The following is a 23,685-nucleotide window of genomic DNA, read 5'->3' as shown; positions in this document are numbered from 1 at the left end:
GTTGGCTCTCTGTGACAACTGCTTTGATTTGCTGTTGATTCTCTGGATTTTTTGCTCCTCTTTGCTTAGTTTCTCATCCTCTCTTTGGACTTGTGCTTTTGGGACTTGTTCACCAGTGGATTGCGTATTGTGCTAAGGGGACTTCTCCTGGGCCTTTTGTGCTCCTTGCAGCTTTTGTGTTACAGAGCATTTTTGATAATAAATCTTTTATTTTATAATGATTCTTCATTTGCTTTTTTGTCATATGAGCTGAAGGCTGATGGACCCTTCCTTGTGTAAGGTTGTTTTCTACAGTTTTTGGGACTTTGTTTGAAAGAACAATTTATTGACCGAAAAGTAGTGTGCCTCAGAAGTGACGTATTTAAATATCACAAGGGACAATAATTATAAGTCAGAGGAAAACAGGATGTACTTCTTCAGAATTGGAAATTGAGTATAACTAGAAAACAACACCATCAATCTATGGAATAAGTGTCTAGGAGACAAGTAAATAATCAATATAAGCCTGGAATTTATGCAAGATGAAAGTGAATCTTCAAGCTGACAGATACAGGGCTTATTATTCATAGAATCAACTTTAGATTCCTAAAATTTGGCAAAAGCAAATATACAAGCTAAAATTTAACAAAAAGGAACCATCACTGAAAACTATACCACTGGATTGATTGTAAAGATTGCATTTCTTATCTAATAATCAAAAATAAAGCAAAAATAGTTGATTAACTAATCCATGCAAAATATTGGAATTGTATACAGCATAGAAGAAAACAGATGTAGAAATAAAAAAGAATGTTATAAACACAATATTTCAGTTACTGAGCCTTAGTATATATATTGTGATAGATTACCTGGCTAGCATGAGATATTACCCAATTGCCTGTATATGTAAACAGCTGACAAGCTCCGAAATTTGCTCCATAAAACAACAGAGTGTAATTGCAGTCTACAATACCCATGAGGTCAGTCATGTAACACATGACAGTCACATGTCAGTTACGAGACACCCATCAAGTACTCGGTTACACTTTGCTTAAGATTAGGGTTGTGAGTGCGTTATCTGACTCAGATGGAGTTTCGTGACTGACGTTGTGGGAGTTCCGTGATGCTCCGGGCATTACATGACTTACGTCATAGGTATTACACACTGCAGTTAGACTCGTCTCCTATGTATTGGTGTTAAACCACCTTTAAACCTTTGATTTTTTGAGAATGAAGTCATGAGGTAAGGGAAATGCTAGACTTGTAGGAGGAAAAGAGAACCTTAACCTACAAAAAACAGAAGAGAGTTTAAATAGAGTGCTTTTTACTGTGTATTAAGCGGGCAAGTGGACAAGCCAACAATTGGATAGACGATGCAAAGATGATCTCTGGTGTATTGAAATAAATTAATAAAAATTTGTAGCATTTGTAGTTTATAAAGTATGTTTCTGTTTTTAGAACAACCCAGCCACAGGGGATGCACAAACCAGTGTGTTTCTTTGTGCCGGACTCAAGCCCGGATAAATGGGAATGGTTATGTCAGGAAGGGCATCCGGTGTAAAATTCTGACAAATCAATATGCGGACAACAATACAAATTTCCATACCGGATTGGTCAAGCCCCGGGTTAACAACAACGGCCACCAGTACTGTTAGCCAACAGGGTGCTGGCGGAAATTGGGCTACTGTTGGCCAAAGAAGAAGAAGGAGTAGAAGAGGGGTGAGATGTGTCCAGAGGCAGGAGGAGAGGAGGAAGGTAAAGAGAGTGGAACTGAGGGTAGGAATGTTGGCAGTATGAGACATGCTGGGGATGGGTGTAACAGAACAAGATGCAGAGGACAGAAAGATATGGAAGAAGATGATCTACTGTGGCAACCCCTAACGGGAGCAGCCGAAATAAAAAGAAGAAGTTTCTGTTTTTAGAACAATTTCAACATGGATACCAAAAAACACAAAATGAAGTTATGCTGTCTTGGAATTTCTAAAACTAGAGAACAATATGCCATTCAAGATTTATTCTCACTTAGCCAATGTGTGCCAGGACCAGTCCCATGTACAGTATGTACCACACTCAAGAGATAGGCTTCAGTTATGGCACAGCATCTATTTTACATCATCTAAAATCTTGCTGGCCTTCAACATTGAAGACAGAAAAAAAAAAACATTGCCATTTTGGAATGAATTGTAACAAAGAATGCATGAGAGACGTTTTTGAATTAGTTATTGGTTAGTTGATTTAATTTTTCTTGAGCAATCAGACATGACCTAGGGTTTCACACATTGAGTGGACTTGGGTGAATGTTGACTTCTGAAATGAAGTATTTCTTCATTCAGACTAGAGCAAATTTAAGGAGAATTTCATATGTAATGAAAAATTGAACCAATGGATACATGGTAATTCTCGAACACCAAAAAAATTCAAGGCCCAGATCAGTTCTGGCAAAATTATGTGCACAATTTTTATGACATTAAAAATGTAGTCTTAATTTTTATATGCCTTGAAAGGTGCACATAACTGTTCAGTTTTACACTGATTTGCTTTGGTGTTTAGGGCTGTTAGTCAGGGAAAAGTCACAAGGAACGCTGTTGACTATTCTTCTCTTCTGCCTAACAATACTCTTTCTCAGACTCCACCGGTTGTAAAAACTACTCTGTGAATCTGGATTTGAAGAGATACTGTGCACACCCTCTTCTCTTGACAGGATTCTGTGTGACTACCACCTACTACCCAGTCTGAAAGCATACCAACATGGGCTGCACGAGGAAGACTTCATGGCGGCTGCAAAAGAGAGGTTTGCACAGACAAGAAAAATTATCTATTTGAGCGGCCTGGAAAAGTCTTGTCAATTTTGCTATATGTATAACAGTGTTCATGGAAAATATATTGAAAAGTAAAACTTGTTTGGTTTAGTGGTCTTTCTTTTATAGGTCAGGCTGAAAACCTTTAGATCACTCTTTGTACAGAATTAGAAAAGTCATAAAACATTTCATGCAGTAGATATGTGATGTCCTAAACTGAACCCAAAATAGTTAATGGTTTGTTCCGAATAGGTAATACGTTTAACTCACATGAAACATGTCTACATGCCAGTACAAATAATCTAGTTGAACTCATGTTACTGTAAATTGACAGATGATTCCACTAACCTACTTAGTTGCAAAGCTAGGTGTTAAGTTTCATCCCATGGTTACTTTCCATAGCCACTTTGCTTTGTGTTTAAGACATCTTTTTATCACCTCAGGAATATGTCCGAATTTAGATCATCCCTGACATTCCAAGATACGGAGGAGCTGGTAAATAATTTTATATCAACCAATTTGGACTATTCCAACCATCGTTTTCTTGATCTCCCCAAAAAGACCATCTAAAAGTTACATAACACCCTAAATAGCACTGCACATGTACTTACTAATTCGCAAAAGTATTCCTATATAACCCATGTGCATTTTTGTCTGCATTGGTTGCCTGTTAAGGAACTGAGGCAGTATAAGGTCCTGTTCGTCATATACAAGTATCTTACTGCTCCTTCACCCATGTATCTTCAGGGCCCACTTACTCAGTCCACCCACTAATACTGTCTCTCTCCAGTCTGCATTGTCAGGTCCTGTTGTCCTGCAGACACAGGTGTCTACAATGGATTATTAATCCTTCTGCTCCACTGGTCTACACATGTGGAACAAACTGCCACAGCCTGTTTGGTCTTCACTGTCATTGACTGTTTTTAATAGAGACTGAAAACGTATCTCTTTCCATGTGCTGTTAGTGTATCATAATGATTATTTATTTGTTTATTTTTGTATTTAATAGTAAAGCACATAGAGGTGACATTGTTTATAAAGTGTGCAATGTAAATAAAATGTTTTATTATTATTAGTTTCTTAATTTTGTGCTACAAAGAAACCATGATGAGCAGCATGGTGGTGCTGCTGCCTGTCAGTAAGGAGACCAGGGTTCGCGTCCTAGGTACCCCCTGTGTGGAGTTTGCATGTTCTCCCCATGTTTGCATGAGTTTCCTCCAGTTATGCCCCACTGTCCAAAGATATATGGATTAGGTGAATTGGCAACGCCATATTAGCTCCGGTGTGCGTGTTCTCCCAGTGATGTGCTGGCTTTCTATTCAGTGTTTTTGTTTCTGCATAACCCCCTGTGCTAGCTGGGATAAACTCCAGCCCCATTAGCTTAATTGGAATAGAGAAACAGAGTAGCAGGAATGATGCTTGAAGGAAGGAGACCCTGCAGTTGTTATTTGTTGCCTGACCTTATTTAGTGAGACCAATTGTTGTGAATGTATAGTGTGTGACCACATGTGTGTGTCAGTGGATCACCTTTGAGCTCACTCGAGGTATGTAATACCACTCTGGGGTGACAGGTGGCACTGACGCTAATCATGTCCTCATTGGTTTTCTTCACAGTGCCGAGAAGATGCCCAGTCAGGTCAGCTGACTCCATCCCTTCCAGCCTCTCACCTATAAATCACAAGGTCACTGGTAGGAGGTGTCATTCTGTGAGCAGAGCACAGCGCAGGACACAGCTCCTAACCTGTGACTTTCCGTAATGAAGCATTACTTAACTCATAATTGGCTGTCTATTTTTGCTTCTTTTTTGATTTCTATTCTGCGCCATGGAGCACTAGTTTTGCTTTCTGTTGCTTTTGATTAAACGGGGATGGCTAGATTGGTGCCCCAACATTTATCACTTGGACTTGTCGTTCCTTGCTCGACCATAAATGTTATTTTTTTTTTCCTCATTTCTGGTGGAGAATTTAAAACAGCATCCATTTGTTGTGTCTTTCTGAGATTGCTGAGTTATATTATGACTTTAGTTTTTTCTTGTTATATCGTTTTCATCACTTCATAAGTTATTTTTATCTTTGTTCGATGGTACCTTGTTTTTTGTGACTGTGCTATTTTCTGGCATGGTCACTAACAATTCAGACTTGCATACTGCATGAGATCACTCCTGTGATGGCATAAAAAGTCAGCATTTTGCACTTCCAGGTCATCTCTATTCAGACAATATCTGAGAGTTTGCTAGTATGCTTTGTTTTCTAGTTTCCTGGCTAAAACATTGATGTATCTCATATTGATTGATCATATCTCCTATATCTCTTCTGTACTGACCCTCAGAATGAGGATGAAGCTTGAGAGAGATCTTATTTTAATCCTGATAAAACAGAAATCTTACTAGTTGGTACCAAATCTGCCCTTTCTACCCTTCATGGCCTAAAAATTGATGTCGATGGGATCCTGGTTGAACCCTCAGCATCAGTCTGTAATTTGGGTGTCATCTTTGATCAACTTAGCTTAATAGTACAGACAGCTTTTTTTCATCTTTGCAACATTGCTCATCTGCATTATTTCCTCAGCGTGAAGGATACTGAAACACTAATTCATGCTTTCATCACTACCCATCTGGACTATTGCAATGCATTGTTTTATGGCCTCCTGACAAAATATATCAATAGATTACAATATGTTCAGAATTCTGCTGCTCGTCTACTTACACACACTACAAAACCTGCTCACATCACTCCTGTCCTTTATGATTTGCATTGGTTACCAGTCTTTTCAGGAATCAAATATAAAATTATTCTTCTCACCTTTAAAGCCCGTTGTGGTTTAGCCCCTCATTACCTGTCTAAACTGCTGCTTCCTTATACTCCTACTCGTGCATTAAGATCATCGGACGCTAACTTACTCACTGTACCTAAATACAGGTTAGTAACTATGGGTGGCAGAGCTTTCAGTGTGATAGCCTCTAAAATTTGGAATGCTCTTCCTCTCAGCCTTTGCGAGGAAAAATCTATTATTCATGTTAAACTCCTGTTAAAAACACATCTCTTCAATGAGTATTATTCATTTTCTTGTATGTCATTTCTATTGTCTTGTTAGCATGTTTATTGAATTGTAAAGGGTCCTTGAGTGTATGAAAGGTGCTACATAAATATTATTATTATTATTGTTTACCATAAAAATACGAAAGAACAGGAAAACAATTGTGGAAAACTGTTATTGATACAAAGTACTCAGTCAGGGGTTTTTATTCAATTAAACAAAAAATAAGGCAAATAATAGGTCCAATTAATTCAAAGAAACAAACAGGTAAAAATAAAATGCAAAAAAAAATGATTTTGAAAAAAAAGCAGAAGCATGAAGGACAAAAAGAATCAAATAAAGAAAAATGGCAATGCTGTTAATAAAGTTGAAAAAGAAAAAAAAAAAACAAGAAGAAATAAAAATGCAATATATCCAAACCTCAAAGAAGATCAAAAATACAATTCATTCAGTATGCAGTCCTAATTTCAATAAATAAATAACAGCCAAAAGTAAAAACCAAAAAGAAAAACAGAAAAATGAATAACTAAATGGTCCAAAGACGGTCCGTGTACTTTTTGGTATTTGAAATTTCATTTTAGAAGCAAAAATGAAAAAACAAAAATGAAAGGAATTTTCAGATTTTGATTTTTGATTAAAGAATAAAATGATGGAAAATAAAGTATGTTTTAATTCTGTGGTAACAAATAGCAGTCATAAACTTAAAATTACACAACTTTTCTCGATTTATTTGCGATTCAAATAATGAATGTGTTATAGCTCAAAAAAACCAAAATTGACGCATTTTCGTTGTCTGAAACCGGAGGTACTTCTTCTTCTGCGCGATTTTTGACGACACGTACGAACAGCCCTCCTCCTCACAACACATCGACTGACGGCCTTGAGTTACACTGCATGGCATCAGCAGAGGATGGACCATTACGTTGTTTTTCGGAACAGTAAAAGAGTGACACTCCGGGACGAGGACATAACTGCAGAAAAATGAGTCGCATTTTTCAGGTAAAAATACAAGCTTTGCAAACTTGGCTTCATTGATGTGGCAGTTCTTTTATGAACGTTCATGTTGTTACTTACTGTGAAACAGCTAACATTTGGTGATTTAATTTACTAACACTAAATCTGGCAATTTTTATAGTGCTAGCATTTTGAATGTGTGTAAATGTGTGAATGGTTGCTCATTGACAAGTGTAACACATGTTAAGAAAACTTTCTGCAAATTACGTTGCTCTCCTAACATGCGTTACATTTGTGCGCACTGTTAATACTCGAAATGTTTACTGTATAGTTGCCGGTAAAAGTCAATGAGCAACCATTCAAAATGCTAGCACTATAAAAATTGCCAGACTTAGTGTTAGTAAATGAAATCACCAAATTTTATCAGTTTCACAGTAAGTAATAACAATAACATTCATAAAAGAACTGCCACATCAATGAAGCAAAGTTTGCAAAGCTTGCATTTTTACCTGAAAGATGCGACTCATTTTTCTGCAGTTATGTCCTCGTCCCGGAGTGTCACTCTTTTACTGTTCCGAAAAAACAACGTAATGTGAGACGGTTGTGGCGAGCGTCCTCTTCTACGCGGTTGTCTGCTGGGGAGGCAGCATTAAGAAGAAAGATGCCTCACGCCTGGACAAACTGGTGAGGAAGGCAAGCTCTATTGTTGGCATGGAGCTGGACAGTTTGACATCTGTGGCAGAGAGACGGGCGCTCAGCAGGCTCCTATCAATTATTGAAAATCCACTGCATCCACTGAACAGTATCATCTCCAGACAGAGGAGCAGCTTCAGCGACAGACTGCTGTCACTGTCCTGCTCCACTGACAGATTGAGGAGATCGTTCCTCCCCCAAACTATGCGACTTTTGAATTCGACCCGGGGGGGTAAACGTTAACATTATATAAAGTTATTGTCTGTTTTTACCTGCATTATTATCAATCTTTAATTTAATATTGTTTTTTTGTATCAGTAAGGTGCTGCTGGAGTATGTGAATTTCCCCTTGAGATTAATAAAGTATCTATCTATCTATCTATCTATCTATCTATCTATCTATCTATCTATCTATCTATCTATCTATCTATCTATCTATCTATCTATCTATCTATCTATCTATCTAATGATCCATCCTCTGCTGATGCCATGCAGTGTACCTTCAAGGCCGTCGGTCGATGTGTTGTGAGGAGGAGGACTGTTTGTACGTGTTGTCAAAAATCACGCAGAAGAAGAAGTACCTCCGGTTTCAGACAACGAAAATGCGTCTGTTTTGTTGTTTTTGAGCTATTACACTTTCATTATTTGAATCGCAAATAAATCGAGAAAAGTATGTGTAATTTTAAGTTTATGACTGCTATTTGTTACCACAGAATTAAAAAATACCTTATTTTCCCTCATTTCATTTTTTGATCAAAAATCAAAATCTGAACATTCCTTTCATTTTCGTTTTTCCTTTTTTGCTTTTAAAATGAAATTTCAAATACCAAAAAGTACACGGACCAATTTTAAGTTTATCACTGTTATTTGCTACCACAGAATTAAAAAATACCTTATTTTCCATCATTTCATTCTTTGATCAAAAATCAAAATCTGAAAATTCCTTTCATTTTTGTTTTTTCATTTTTGCTTCTAAAATGAAATTTTCAAATACCAAAAAGTACACGGACCAAAGACCTACACAACCAAAAGCAAATACACAGGCATCACAAAAGGGGAGCACAGCACCAAACTGAAAGCTAACTAACTAATAATCTCGCCCCATCCTATATATCGGAATGTCTGACGTCTTATATTCCAAATCGCAACCTCAGATCCTCAACTGAGTGTCTCCTTAGAATTCCAAGAGCAAAACTTAAAAGAAGTAGTGAGGCGGCCTTCTGCTGTTATGCACCTAAAATCTGGAATAGCCTGCCAATAGGAATTTGCCAGGCTAATACAGTGGAGCACTTTAAAAAACTGCTGAAAACACATTACTTTAACATGGCCTTCTCATAACTTCACTGTAATTTAATCCTGATACTCTGTATATCCAATTCATTATAATAACTATTCATGGTGGCTCTAAAATCTGTACTAACCCCTACTCTCTCTTCTGTTTCCTTTTCCGGTGTCCTTTTGGTGGTGGCTTGTGCCACCACCATCTACTCTAAGTACCATGATGTTCCAAAAATGATGGATGGATTAAAAGCCAGAAGTCTGTATGACCATCAGCATCAAGTGACTCCATGAGAACCCTAACTACAAAGAGGACTATTTCATTTATGTTAGGTAGAATGCCCAGAGGGGACTAGGCGGTCTCGTGGCCTGGAACCCCTACAGATTTTATTTTTTTCTCCAGCTTTCTGGAGTTTTTTTTTGTTTTTTCTGTCCACCCTGGCCATCGGACCTTACTCCTTTTCTATGTTAACTAATGTTGTCTTATTTTAATTTGTTATTTTGTCTTTTATTTTTCTTTTCTTCATTATGTAAAGCACTTTGAGCTACTTTTTGTATGAAAATGTGCTATATAAATAAATGTTGTTGTTGTTAACGCCACTCAATTGAAAGGGAGGCAGACACAGACTGGGCTTTATAGCCCTCAGGTGATTGAGCCTGATGTAATGATGGAACCTTAGAGTATTTATCTAAGCAGGTGACTCATTCCACATCAGCAATCACACAATTACAGTTGAACATGACAGTTGGATCTGTCATCGATCACAGCCCATTAAAGCCAATAGAAGGCTTAGTGGGTGCTGGAGCACAAGGACCTGTTATAGAAATTTCAAACCTTGTGTTCCTGAAGCAAATGGTAGACCATCCCTGACTCTGAATGTGATTGGGATTTGAGGCTTACTTAAAAGAAGAATGTCATGAATGTTCAAATAGTGAGAGGAAGAAAAACTAGGGTCAAAAAAGAGATAGGAGGGAAAAGAGCATTTTGGGGTGCTACTGTGATAAGCAATCGAGCAAGCTTCACCATCAGACAGACAAGGTCTAACACTGGTTTGCTATTCCCAGCATGGCAGAATGTCTTGATAGTTTACCTTTTTTAATTTGTGCCTTCCTCTGTCTCAATACATTCATATCCACAGGCTTTTTAACATATTTGGGCCAAAACTGCCTATTTATAACTTCCTATGTCTTTAATATTTGAGAAAGTAAAAAACACTAAGGAATGTAATGTGGAATATATTAAATATTCACGTATTAACTAGGGAATATTGCATTCACTGCCACTTAAGGAGCTCTGTTACATCCTGTCAGAGGAGCTGCTAGTCAGAAGATTGAAAGGTCAAAAGGGTGAAGATCCGTAATGAGAATAAAAATGACAAGTTCATCCAAGCATGGGACGGGTAAAAATACAGAGTGAGGATAAAAGAAATGTGGATATGATTCAGATCTTGCTTGACTCTATATAGTGAAAAATGTTTGGTTGTTTCTATAATAGCTGTATGAGCTGTCATATCTCACATCAAGCTAGGGCGAGTACAGGAACTGTGATATGGGTACTGCAGAGGACTAGCTAAAACCTTTGATTTGAATGTTAGAAGGTGTTTATTGGACTAAGTGGAAAAAGAAGGGGCGGGACTGGAGATTTATGTGAATGAGAAATGGTGAAAAAGGGAAGCACAGTAAAATTAAAAATTCATGTGTGATCCAGACATTGAAATGAGAACTGAATTGTCCACATTACTTCCCATGGAGAGTTTACATCATCGTGTTTGCCACAGCAACAGAAATGATTCACTCTGTGCCAATATCTTAATGATGAATCATTCTGATGACTTCAAACAAGAAAGTAAATGTCTATCAGTATGTTCCATTTGTGGATACTACAAGCTGGACCTTCTCAATTTAGATGTTAATGACTTTAAATTTAAACCTGTAGAAAATCTGAGCAGGTCTGACTTCATCTTACTCCCACCTACAAGCCTGTTAATTGACAGCAGAAGCTCTAATGCAAGGCAAGTCATTCAGTTCTTTAAGTGCTCCTGGAATGACCTTTAGGAAAAAATAAAAAGGTCTATCTCATTTGTAAACTGAGCTTTGCATAGGATCAATACAGGTACAAAGAGTTTGTATGGTTGTGCTGTTCACTTTATTGAATAGTACAAATGAAAATAAATAGGCGTAGATCTAAATTGTTAGTGAAATTTATGGTTGAACCCATAATGGATGAATTTAGAAGCACGCAGTCATCTTTGAATATAACCACATTATGAAAGTTTGCGCCATTTGAATCTGCAGTACACATTTTACTGCTTCTACAACAACGCTGGTAATCAGTAACAACTAACCTCTTTCCATGTCAGTCCGAATTTGTTCCTCAAGGTCTTCAGGAGAGACATAGCAGTCATAGTCTTCACCACCAGCTGCTTTGGGTTTGCATTTCCCACAGCAACAGTTACAGCAACAGCACAAACAGCAACAGAAGTAGCATCCCGTAAGCAGTCCACAAATTGCAAAGAGACTCTAGGTGAAGAAAAGAGAAAACTAGAGTTGGCAGATGTACAAAGAAAAAAAAAGATTGCATCATTTCCTATCAATTTCACTTACATTTATGGTGCACTCCAAGTATGAATTAGTCTTTGTAAACAACTCAAATGAATTATTTATTGATTTCATGAAAATATACATTTTAATAATTTGGTACTATTTTACAGGCCCGGCTCCAAGGGCTCATTTAGTTGGGCTAAGTCTCAACACTCCCCACCCCCTAACCCACCCTATCTGGCTTGACCAAAGTGAGATGATGAGGCAATCACCTCAGGCAGCACTTTGATAAGGTCCTCATGTCCAGACCCTGATGCGCTATAGTATATATATTGATTATGTCATTTGTAAAATTTTGCTAATTTCTGGAATCTGTTTAGGGTGTCACAATGTCTGTTAAAAGTCTCTTTAAGTTTGCATAGCACATGTTTAGTTAAAAGGGCAGGCATCTTGTGGTTTGCAGAACAGTTTGAAACAGCTGAGGTATTTAGAGAAGCAGGGAAAGGGGAACAATGCAGCCAAATTTTGTTTCACATTCAGTTTTGTATTATACATTTGATTGTTTTAAATACCAATTTTGTCTTTTATTTGTCTAATCTTTAATGTCGTTCCACATTTTATGGAAAAACATTGTTTTTTTTCCAATGTTTCACGAAACCTGTGCAGCAATACATATTGCAAGTGAATTAAATGTATCATCTCATGCCTAGTAAGAATGGAGGGTGGCAAATGGGCAGCAAAAATGTACCCTGCCTCAGGTGACATTTTGAAAAGTACTGTAATCATTGCACCTTTCTGTTGTTAACTGTTGGTGGACTCACACTTGAATTATTTAAGGTAGCAGTCTGCCATCGGGTATAGTGTTATGTTGGATTTTTAGGACTTTATCACACCATGCTTCCCCTTACCATTTAAGCCTGGAGTCGGGGCTGCTATCTTAGTAAAATAATTAATTCAGCTGTTAATATTAATAATGCAATCCTAGCTCTATTATAAAAATATGTGATCTCCTACAGCAGAATTACTGCAAGTTCCATCCATTATCTTTACCAGTTATTTAATTGTCACGGGTGAAGGGGACCCTGATCTAAACCAGTCCCCTGTCTTCAACCCAGATGAACATGTATTTCAGTTGCTGAAGATGAAACCGAAGGCAGAAAGACCAACAAACAAGCAGCAAATGAAGACAGAGCAGTAAAGGCCAGACAAAGCATCACAAAGGATGAAATCCAACTTTTGGTGATGTCCAGGGGTTACAGACGTCAGGCAGTCTGAAACAGGGGTGAAAATCTACACTTTAATCTCATCTTGATTGCTTCATTTCAAATCCATTTCAGTGGCATACAGAGCCAAAATTATGAAATACTGGATCTACTATATCAGTAGAGCATCTATGTTGCATTATTGTTAAAAAAATAAACATTTAAATTTAAATATCAACCATTAGCCCAAGGGCTTTCAACTCAGTACTTGCATGGTAATACATTCTTCATAATAAAAAAATATTTTGGACAACAAGGTAATGTTTCTTTCCTATGTTTTGTTTGACAGCTGGCAGAAAGGTTATCTAAATCTGATTCCATATCTTGACATGATAATTATGCTTTCATTTTGCAGTAATTCTGAGTTGTTGCCATCAAGTATCTCATTTATGTGTCGTTTGACTGTTTTGGACTGTTTTTTCATGTTGTATTTTTTATCGTTATAACATGTTTTTAAAAAAAGAATCTGATTGAGATTTAACCTCTTTTTTATTGGAAATATTTATTCTATTTATGGATTGATTTTAACCTCCACAAAATTCACAGTTTATATGGACTATTTATTTATTTATGAATTTGCACGGAGTTTGCATGTTCTCCCCGTGTCTGCGTGGGTTTCCTCCGGGTGCTCCGGTTTCCTCCCACAGCCCAAAGACATGCAGGTTAGGTGGACTGGCGATTCTAAGTTGGCCTTAGTGTGTGCTTGGTGTGTGGGTGTGTTTGTGTGTGTCCTGCGGTGGGTTGGCACCCTGCCCGGGATTGGTTCCTGCCTTGTGCCCTGTGTTGGCTGGGATTGGCTCCAGCAGACCCCCGTGACCCTGTGTTCGGATTCAGTGGGTTAGAAAAAGAATGGATGGATGGATGAATTTGCACTGCAATTTTTAAACACTTTGTTTTTGTCGAATAAAGCACTTATCACTTTACACCAACCCTTGCCTTATTTGCCCAACTCATGTTCAGACATTTTGTCGACGGTTCTGAGTTTAATAGCTGCTAAAGGATGTGGCGCTAACCCAGACCATCACAGTCTGACCCCCATGAAACTCTCACCTGTAAGCCTGTTACTGACAGCAGCAGCTTTCTATTACCCTAGCAAGAAGTTCTTATGTGTGTTAGGGATGTGTGTTTTTATTATGATTTTTTGGAACTTCTATACAATTTTAATTTTCTCTTGGAGACAAAAAAATTAGTTTAATTTAATTTAATCTCTAATCTAAAGCCTATACTGTATGCTCCAGATGAACTATTTTATAATTTTCTTTACAAATTCTAAAGGCAGATAAACCATGACAAATCTAAAGCAGCCCTTTGACTGGCTTGAACTTCCTTCCATATTTATCAAATATGAGTACTCAGAACTGCTCTTTCAATAAGTGTTCTATACAGCAGTGGCCTAAACTATTGTTTTCCAGGTTAAAAAACAGCCATTTTGCACCCTTTAAATCCAAGTAGCCCTCTGTGGTAAAGTACAAGGAGGAGTCAAGATCCCCTGGCCCAGGTAGGTTAAGCTACTTTGCAGTTGGAAAAAGAAAATTACAACAGACAAGCTCCTGTTGTCAGAATCCTCTGTGGCTTAAATTTATTTAGGTTCTTTTTGATCATTTTTCCACATTTTACTTCTTGTAATTTATTTTACTGCTTTTATTCCTTTTATCATTTGTTCCTGACTATATTCTGAGTTTGCGTTGTGTTTTCCATCTGGGGATGTTTTCCCATTGCCGCAGGTGCTGCGCATTTCAGAACAGGTAATCCACCTTAAGATAAGCATGTTTGAGTCTGGCCTGTACTTGGATGTGAGACCACCCAGGAAGGGTAAGGTTGCTGATAAAAGAATTGTCCACATACTCTCTTGTCTGTGTGTGGCTTTCAATGGTCTAGTGTAATTACGGGGACAAAAGTTGGCATCGCCCTTTGGACAAAACATAAAATTGAGGTGCTGATTCTCTGTGGTCATAACGGATTCCTGGACATCTTTTAAAAAGGTTGGTGTATTTCCTGGCTCAATTGCCCATCATAGCATTGACCATTCTAGACCCAAATCACCTCCTGTCTTCTAGTTCTAGTGCGATCTCTTTCACATATAACTTGCATGAAGAAGGGGCATGATCTACCTCAAAAGCTTGCATATTGTAATCTGTTCAGTTAGGCAATAAAAGGTGTAATTTCTCTTGACTTCTCATTGCATCCATAATCGCTAACATGGTACAACACTCTATTACTACTCCTTCACCACCTGATAGCTAATATGTGGTGAGTAGTGATATGCAATAAACTTACTTGTTAAGTGACATTAAAGAATGAATATTTTCAAGGCATGCATATAGCATTCCAGGACAAGGTAGCAACAGTCTGGAGCTACCATTTTAACTTCACTCAAATGGCTGCTGTTTTCAGGAAATAGCCTATCAGTAAATTGTTTCAGCAAAATGGTCATGATGACAACTAGCCAATGGCTGACTTGGTAGATGATACCAAGCACCTCCCACTGATCGGTTCACTCTGACTGAGTGACTATGACCGTCTCAGCACACTGACTGATTGAATGAACCAATATGCCTCCTACTGATCTGGAGAAGTTCGTTCACAAACTGCACACAAGAGACTTGCAGTACAGTACACTGAATTAGTTCACCAAAGAATCAGTTTGTGTACTGGTAATATATATATGGAAGACTGCATCAGAAAGGACAGGATATAAAAGAAGGAAACTGCAGAAGATTAATCCAAAACCAAAAATATTTTCATTTAGTCATATTTCAATGACTGTTTTTTGGTTTGCACCCTCCCCCACCATAGCCTATCGTCTATGGGGTACTAGCGACAGCTTTAGATTCATCAAAATTTCCAGTCTCCTTTTTTTGACAGATCACAACATTTTAGGATCCCCTGATACCGAAAACATCAATATCTTGATGATGGGTGTTTGTCTGTGTGTCACAGTTTCTTGAGGATGGTCTGTATCGTAATCTGCAATTAATTATGTATTCTTCTCATCAATTCCTATCGTAATGGCCTATTTTATGATCAGAAAAATTAATTTAGTTCCTAGGGTGCAAAGCCTACTGACGCTCACGTCTGAATTATTTTTTTTCTTTTTATTGTAATGTTATTTATTGTCAAAATTCAATAAGGATTATTATTATTATTATTACTAGGGAGATCCCCCCTGCTCGCTTTGCTCGCCAGCCTCTTTGTGTCTCTGCTGCTCGCGTTGTGAAGAGAGGGGCTGAACACACCCCAAGGAGACGCGGTCACTCCTCCGAAACCCCCTTTTAAATGGTGATACGATGGTAAATAAATACAGTTTTTTTTACCTCCTCTTTGCTCGATCAGCTGCTGGGTTGCTGCTGCTGCCGTGCTGCATGATCTGCATCTCGCACAGCACTTCAAACATTTAAAAGCCTGTACAATAGTTTTCCTACTTTTTGTGTTTTATATCCGGCCCGGGCGTGGTTAAATCTTTTGGCACAAAGTCCCGTCTTGCGAGATGTGAGTTCTTGATATTTTTTAGTTTTTAATTTAAAAACAGAATAAGAATCTGAAAATCTAACAACATCACATTAAAGTTTGATAAATTCTGAAAAGAATGATACCAAACATATATATGTAGGTTTTAGAATAAGCCCTATTTAAAGCGTGACATAAAAATGTCATCGTTGCACTTTTAGGCTTATGATTTTATATATATAGAGAGAGTAGATTTTTATTATTATAAATTGATAACACTAATTATTTTAGCTGTGAGGGCTCTTGTGAAAGACCTGTTGCAATAACATACACTAAAATGCTTGCCTGTCACCTTATGATCTAAATGTATCTTTCATCACTGCTCCAAAGTAGGTATTTGGCAACAATTCATTAACACTGTATTAAAATAAAAAGCTGGACCTCTGTTAAGTATTTTATATTTTCCAACATACAGTACAGTGAAAAAAATATTTGACTCCTTACTGATCTCCTTTATTATTGCAAATCTTTTGGGCACAAAAAGCTTTTTAAACCTTCAACCAAAATATGATATTAGATAAAAGTCAGCAGAGTGAACATATGTTATTTTTGTACTGATGTCATTTATTGAAAGAACAAACATCAACTGCTTTAGTGTGAAAAAATAATCAGTCTCTTACACTTAACGTATTGTTAGCTGCACTGATGGCAACCAAACACTTTGTGTAAATCAAAGTCATTCTTTTTTTTTCACTCTAGAGGATTTTTATCCCACTCTTCAACCAAGCACTTTGTGTAAATCAATGTAATTCCTTTTTCACTCTAGAGGAATTTTATCCTGCTCTTTGTAATGGGCTAATAAAAAAAAATTGGAATAATACAGAAAATCAGGAATGGGAAAAAATACTTTTCCATGACACTGTACAGCTTAAGTAAAAAGTCTCTGGAAATGAAATTAAAGCCATTCTACACTCCAAATTTTATTCAGTAGTTTCTGCCTCAGCACTGCAGGCTAATGAGAAGATGATGCCAGTCATATTTCTGTCATGATGAAGGTATAATCACAGTTATTTTAATGGGGGGAGGAGAATTGTTCAGTGATTATAGGCTCAGATATTATCACAACTGGTTCATGGTTCATAAACATTGTTATTAAGGCTGTCTGTGTGATTGTTAAGAGCCATACCTTTGCCCACCAGCTGGATAGCATGAAGTATGTGTTAACATTCTCTTCGCCAAACTGTTCTGCCACATAGAGACCTAACGAGCCGTACTTGTCGTAAATATTTCTCTTTGTCACATCAGTCAAGATTGCATGAGCATTGTTGATTTCTTTGAATTTTTCAGTAGCCTCTGGATTGTCAGGATTCTTGTCTGGGTGGTATTTTAAAGCTAGTTTTCTGAAATAAGAAGTCAGAATTATTGTAAATATTATGTCTTTATTTAAATAAAATAGAAAAATAGAATTAAGCAGAATAGAACAGAGTTTTCTCAGCTTATAACTTATCTTTTACATAAAGAATTGCTTATCAGCTATTATAAACAGATTATTTCAGATCATTATTTTTGCCTACTTTGAAACTGGAATGCCCAGATGATCGTAACTGTATTATTTCCAAGATAAGATACTGCAATTTAGATAAACTTAATTTGTGGCAAATTACAGTAACTGTATCATTCAGTAATGCTGAATTTCTATAAATCTGAGTAATTTCAATTTCCACACTAAATGTCAGGCACATACATAAAATAGAACATATATAGTACAGTATTTTTAATTGGTAATGACATCAATATTTGTTTAAAATGTTTTTGAGATCAATCTATAAAAACACAAATGAAGAAGAGCACTGAAGAAATAAAAACTAGGATGAATTTATACAATTAGTAATAACAAAACCCCTCCAACCTTGCAATAATTACAAAATCCCCTGTCAAGCACATATGCCTAGGGGGCATCCTTAAGTCTCTCAAAACTCGGGTCATTCTCCTCCCCACAGAGCAGGGGTGCTATCATTTACCTCTGCTTTCTTTTCACTTGCAGACCTGACAACTCTACACAGGAAGACTTCTGATGTCACTTCCATAGCAGGACTGGAAGCCCCGCCCCTTCCACCCAGGATTGTATATAATTGCCTATGTTCATTTAAAGAACCTATATCTGGTTTGAACTTATTGATCCTCCAGAAGTGCTTTAGAGTGAAGAAAACTGTAACATTTTGTTTTTCGTCCTGCCAATAATAGACTTGCCTATTAAATGGGATTTTCCTGGCTGGTACCCCAATACTTTCACATGTATTTTTTTACCTTCTACACCCCTTACTGTAAATCAGCTCTTCCACTCTTTCTGCACTTTTCTGTCTTCCGAAGAGATAGTCCTTTCCTTTTTTTATGTTTTTGAACATTGACTTTTGATTTTATCAGTGTTTGTATCTCTCATCTTAAAGAATACGTTTTGTATTTTTTAAGCCAAAGTTATTTCTTTATAAACATGATATATATGCTTGTGCAATGTGAAATAAAATTAAGCATTTACTACGAATTTTAAAAAATGCATTGCCTGTCCTGCTGTTTTATAATGGAAGTTATGAACATGGTGCTTAACCGGAAAACAAAAGCCTAAAATCTTACCGAATATGTCCACTTTGAACTTTTGAAAGTTTCGATACAAGAAAACACGCCTTCCATGTTTCCAATGTATGTTTGTGACAAAAACAGGGGCCTGGAAATATAAAGTTGAGAAGGTGGCCTTGAAGTGATTGTTTTTCCCCTTGGCATCCCTTAGTCCTAGCTGTAAGTATTTTCTGTCTACTTTGGCCTTTTTCCAACTCCAACCACATGGATCATTACTTGGCAAACCCTGAGATGGGTAGAATACAAATAAAAATTGTGCAGTTCCTGACTAATCATTTTATATAGCAAAAACAGTTTAGGGAGCAAACATTAGTGACCATTGGGCTATCTGACAAAGTTTTAGGTTTAGCCTCACAAGTAAATGTTCTTTCAGTAAAATAAACCTTTGAACATGACAAATCCACTCTTATGGAATTTAAGAAGGTTTAAGTAAGGAGGAACATAATAAACATATAATGAAGTGTTTTAGCTTTTTTTAGTGTTATAATGAAGTGATTTAGCTTTTATTGTGTCAATTTACTAGTAATATGTCTCAAACTAGAGGATGGACTTTAGTGTAGTATACCAATATTGACATACTAATTGGCTGTTCATATTACAGTTCTGTGCTAGTCACTTGGTAAGAAATAAAAGCTTTTCAAACATTGCGTTATACTGCTGAGTCTCCTCATTTTTATTTCCCATCCTGGTACCCTGCTGTAGCACTTGGGGCTGCTGCTCCATTGCCAAACTACTAATCCTCCTGCCCATGGGACATGAAGACAGAAATAATGTGGGACTTGGAATATGATGAAATTAAAAATTCTTTCTAATTTAGTTTTAGATAGATAGATAGATAGATAGATAGATAGATAGATAGATAGATAGATAGATAGATAGATAGATAGATAGATAACAGAATTGTACATTGTCATATTTGTTTATGTTATTCATTGATCCAATACATGTATTCAATATAATTAGTTTTTGTGTATAAATATTAAATTGTTGAATAATTTGCTGTTACTACATTATATTTTTGATGTATGTAAACATTCTGAGTCTGTATTATGTAGAGAGATAGATAGATAGATAGATAGATAGATAGATAGATAGATAGATAGATAGATAGATAGATAGATAGATAGATAGAAGGCATTATGCAGGCATATTGCAGATGTTATAAAGTGGCCCCGGTAGCATTTCTTGACATGCCTCTGCTGAATGATTTTTTGGCTGAAAATTCCTCAGTGATAGTGCGTCAGAGAGTGGATGTGCTGCATTGTTCATAATGGCTGTCACAATTGATCTTTCTTTTCTTCTCCTTTTCGAGAGTGCATCTTTTTCTTTTTTTTAAATTTTATTTATTAATTTTATTGTAATCATTCCATACAAATAGATCAATTTATAACAAAAAGAAAAAGAAGAAAAAATTGAAGACAAATCAAACCCCACCCAGGAGAAGGAGAGCTTAGCCAAAGGAGAATTGCTAAGGGCTTTTTAATAAGGCAACAATAAACAAAAGAAAGGAAGAAATATATATAGGTAAATAAAAAAAAGGAGAAGGAAAATAAATGTGGTAATAGTTATTTCTCTTATTCTAAAATAATATTGATTAGATCCTGCCAGGTTTTGAAAAAATTCTTTACAGATCCTCTAACTGAGAATTAGATTTTTTCCAATTTCAAATATTATAAGACATTGGTTTCCCACTGACTTATCAGAGGAGTGTTAGGATTCTTCCAGTTTAACAAAATAAATCTACGTGCCAAAAGTGTAGTGAATGCAATCACCGTTTGCTTGTCCTTCTCCACTTCAAGTCCGTCTGGAAGAACACCAAATACAGCTGTTAATGGGTTAGGAGGGATTGTGACCCCAAGGCTGTCTGAAAGGCACTTAAAAATTTTTGTCCAAAATGATGTTAGTTTGGTGCAGGCCCAGAACATGTGACCCAGTGAGGCAGGAGCTTGGTTGCAGCGTTCGCAGGTTGGATCCTGCCCTGGAAACATTTTGGACAGTTTTAAGCGAGACAGATGAGCTCGATATATATAATTTTTAGTTGAATAATTCTATGCTTTGCGCATATAGAACTCGAGTGAATTCTCTGCTTTGCTACCTTCCACTCCTTTTCTGATATATTGATTAAGAGATCTTCTTCCCAATGTTCTCTTGGGTCTTTGAAAGGTAGGGACTCTAATAAGATTTTATATAATGCAGAAATGGTGTTTAATTCCTCGAAATTGAGCAGTATTTTTTCCAGCGTTGTGGAGGGTACGAGGTGAGGAAAATCGGGCAGTTTCTGTTTAACAAAATTTCTAATTTGAAGACAGTGAAAGTAATGTGTAGCTGGGAGGTTGAATTTGAAACGTAATTGTTCAAAAGATGCCAATATGTTGTCTATATAAAGATCTCTAAGCATTTTAATCCCAACACTTTTACAGGTATTAAAAACTGGATATGTTTGCGAAGGTTGAAAGAGGTGGTTCTCTTGCAGAGGTGCCACGGATAAAAGATTTTGCATCCTAAAATGCTTTCTAAATTGGTTCCATAATCTGAGTGAGTAAAGCACAATTGGGTTATGTTTGCGATAACTTGCATTTATTGGAGAGCAGAGCAGGGTGTATAGAGAAGTACTACAGGATTTTACTTCTATTGTGGACCAGGCCTGTGTATGTTTGTATTTTTGTGTCCAGGTTTTTATGGCTTGTATGTTTGCTGCCCAATAATAAAACTGAAAATTAGCTAAAGCCATGCCACCTTCTGCCTGAGGTCTTTGTAGGGTCGCTCTTCGGATACGTAGGTGTTTTGAGTTCCAAATGAATGAGGTTATTGTTGAATCTAATTGCTTAAAAATGATTTATTGATATATATTGGAATGTTTTGAAATAAAAAAAGAAGTTTAGGAAGGATATTCATCTTAACAGCATTAATTCTTCCGGCTAGAGTGAGATGAAGGGTTGACCATCTATGCAAGTCTTGCTTAATTTTTTCCATACAGACAGCAAAATTTTGTTGAAAAAGAGCTTTATGTTTACTTGTGATATTTACTTCTAGGTATTTAAACTGATCTGCTATGGTAAAAGGTAGGGTGTCCAATCTGATATTATATGCTTGTGAATTCACTGGAAAGAGTATACTTTTATTCAGATTAATTCTGAGACTGGATATCTTTTGAAATTCTGTTAGTGCTGTTAGAACTGCAGGCACAGTGTTTTCTGGGTCTGATATATATAAAACCATATCATCTGCATATAGAGAAATTTTCTGTTCCAGTCCTTCTCTGACAATCCCCTTTATCTGATAAGAATTTCGACAGTGAACCGCCAGTGGTTCAATGGCGATTGCAAACAGCAGGGGTGACAAGGGACATCCTTGTCTGGTACCACGTTCTAGTTTAAAGTAGTCTGAACAAATGTTGTTAATACAAACTGAAGCTTCTGGATTGGTATACAGTAGTTTGATCCATGCACAAATATTCGGGCCAAACCCAAATTTCTCCAATGCAGTGAAAAGATAGTTCCATTCAATCATATCAAATGCTTTTTCTGCGTCTAATGATAGTAATATGTCTGGGGTGTTTGATTTTGCTGGTGAATATATAACATTAAACAAGCATCGGAGATTGGAAGATAAATGTCGGCCTTTAATAAATCCTGTTTGATCCTGTGATATTACCAAGGGCAGCACTTTCTTCATCCTACTAGCTAGAATTTTTGAGAGTATCTTATTATCATTACTCAGGAGTGAAATTGGTCTGTATGATGCACATTGTAACAAGTCCTTATGTTATTTAGGAAAGACAGTGATTAATGCTTGACAAAATGTTTGAGGTAGTATTTGGTTGTCTCTAGCTTGTGTAAATGTTGCCCCCCCCGCTTTCTTAATCGGCTTTTTGTTTTGATGGGCCCTACTTGAAGTGATGTTACAGGACTAGCACACCACAGCTTAGTAGATCGCACTAGCCATCACAGAGTTGTAGAATATGTAAAGGATCTCACTATTCTCATTGAAGGAATGCAGTCTCCTAAAAAAAAAAGTGTCTGCTCTGTGCTTTCTTATACAGTAACCTCAGTGTTACTAGACCTGTCCCACCTGTCATTGATGTGGACCCCCCACTACTTGTAGCTGGGCACCACCTTCACATCTATTGTATGAATAATTACAAGCATGCTGGCTGTTTGGTGTGGTGAAAATCAATAACCAGTTCCTTGGTGTAGAGCATTATACAAAAAATACATTGAATTGAATAAGCCAGTACAGAACATGAATGGGTGGAAAAGGTAAATCAACAATACTCAGTCAAATTAAACAGTAAATATAACTCAATCAGTGTATGATTAGGTGTTGAATGTGGCATGTTCACACATTTAGTGCCAGTGTTTTTCCTGACTATGAAAAGAAGGCTCATGTAATGGTAAAGCAGTCAGTTCTCTTGATCTTTTAATAATGCTTTTTTCTTTTTAGTGAATTTAGCACATTCATTTTTTGGACTTTGGAGTAGTGGTTGTGCTCCTTAAGGATAATTGCTTTTTCTCTTTTTTCAGCACCGTGATATTTATTTTTGTTTGATGTCTTGATGCTAGTTTGCGTTTAGGCAATATGGGATGAAGTAAGTTCTTGTAGGCTTTCATTAGTAGGCTAGAGATACTGTAGGGTCTGTATAAGGAATAGTGTGTTTATTATACAAATAACATGCCAGGGAGGAATCGAGAGAGAGTACAAAGAAATAAAGACAAAGTAAAGTCTGCTGTCTAAATTGATACCACATGCTTTTTTGTGTTTTTCCACTCTGCCACTGTTACAATCTTGGAGAACCAGCATCACAAATACATTTCATTAATTGAATTTGTATGTTCTCTGCAAACCTGCCATAGAAAAGCAAGTCAGGAAAATAGATGGAAGGATAATTTGTATTTTTACATACCTTCTGGTCCTAACAAGAAAACTGAGTAAGATAAACAGAACGACTGAAAAACAAAGAGTAAAAAAGAGAGAATTTGCTTACGAAAGCATCCATCCATCCATTTTCCAACCCGCTGAATCCGAACACAGGGTCACGGGGGTCTGCTGGAGCCAATCCCAGC

At 36.8% G+C, this 23,685-nt stretch overlaps 1 protein-coding gene across 3 annotated transcripts in view; it reads right to left on the bottom strand.

Annotated features, from left to right (window-relative positions):
* Positions 1–23,685, bottom strand: part of dnajc5b (DnaJ (Hsp40) homolog, subfamily C, member 5 beta) — a 67,659-nt gene that overhangs the window by 11,112 nt on the left and 32,862 nt on the right. For all 3 annotated transcript variants that reach the window (XM_028803580.2, XM_028803581.2, XM_028803579.2), the window contains exons 3-4: positions 17,175–17,388; positions 11,084–11,258 (exon numbers count right to left, since the gene is read on the bottom strand). In XM_028803580.2, the coding sequence (XP_028659413.1) occupies positions 11,084–11,258; positions 17,175–17,388 (389 nt within the window). The remainder of the gene's footprint in view (positions 1–11,083; positions 11,259–17,174; positions 17,389–23,685) is intronic.

Source organism: Erpetoichthys calabaricus, chromosome 6, assembly GCF_900747795.2.
Source record: "Erpetoichthys calabaricus chromosome 6, fErpCal1.3, whole genome shotgun sequence".
Taxonomy (NCBI): domain Eukaryota; kingdom Metazoa; phylum Chordata; class Cladistia; order Polypteriformes; family Polypteridae; genus Erpetoichthys; species Erpetoichthys calabaricus.
Note: the sequence above shows the minus strand (reverse complement) of the source record. Positions and strands in the feature narration are given on the sequence as shown.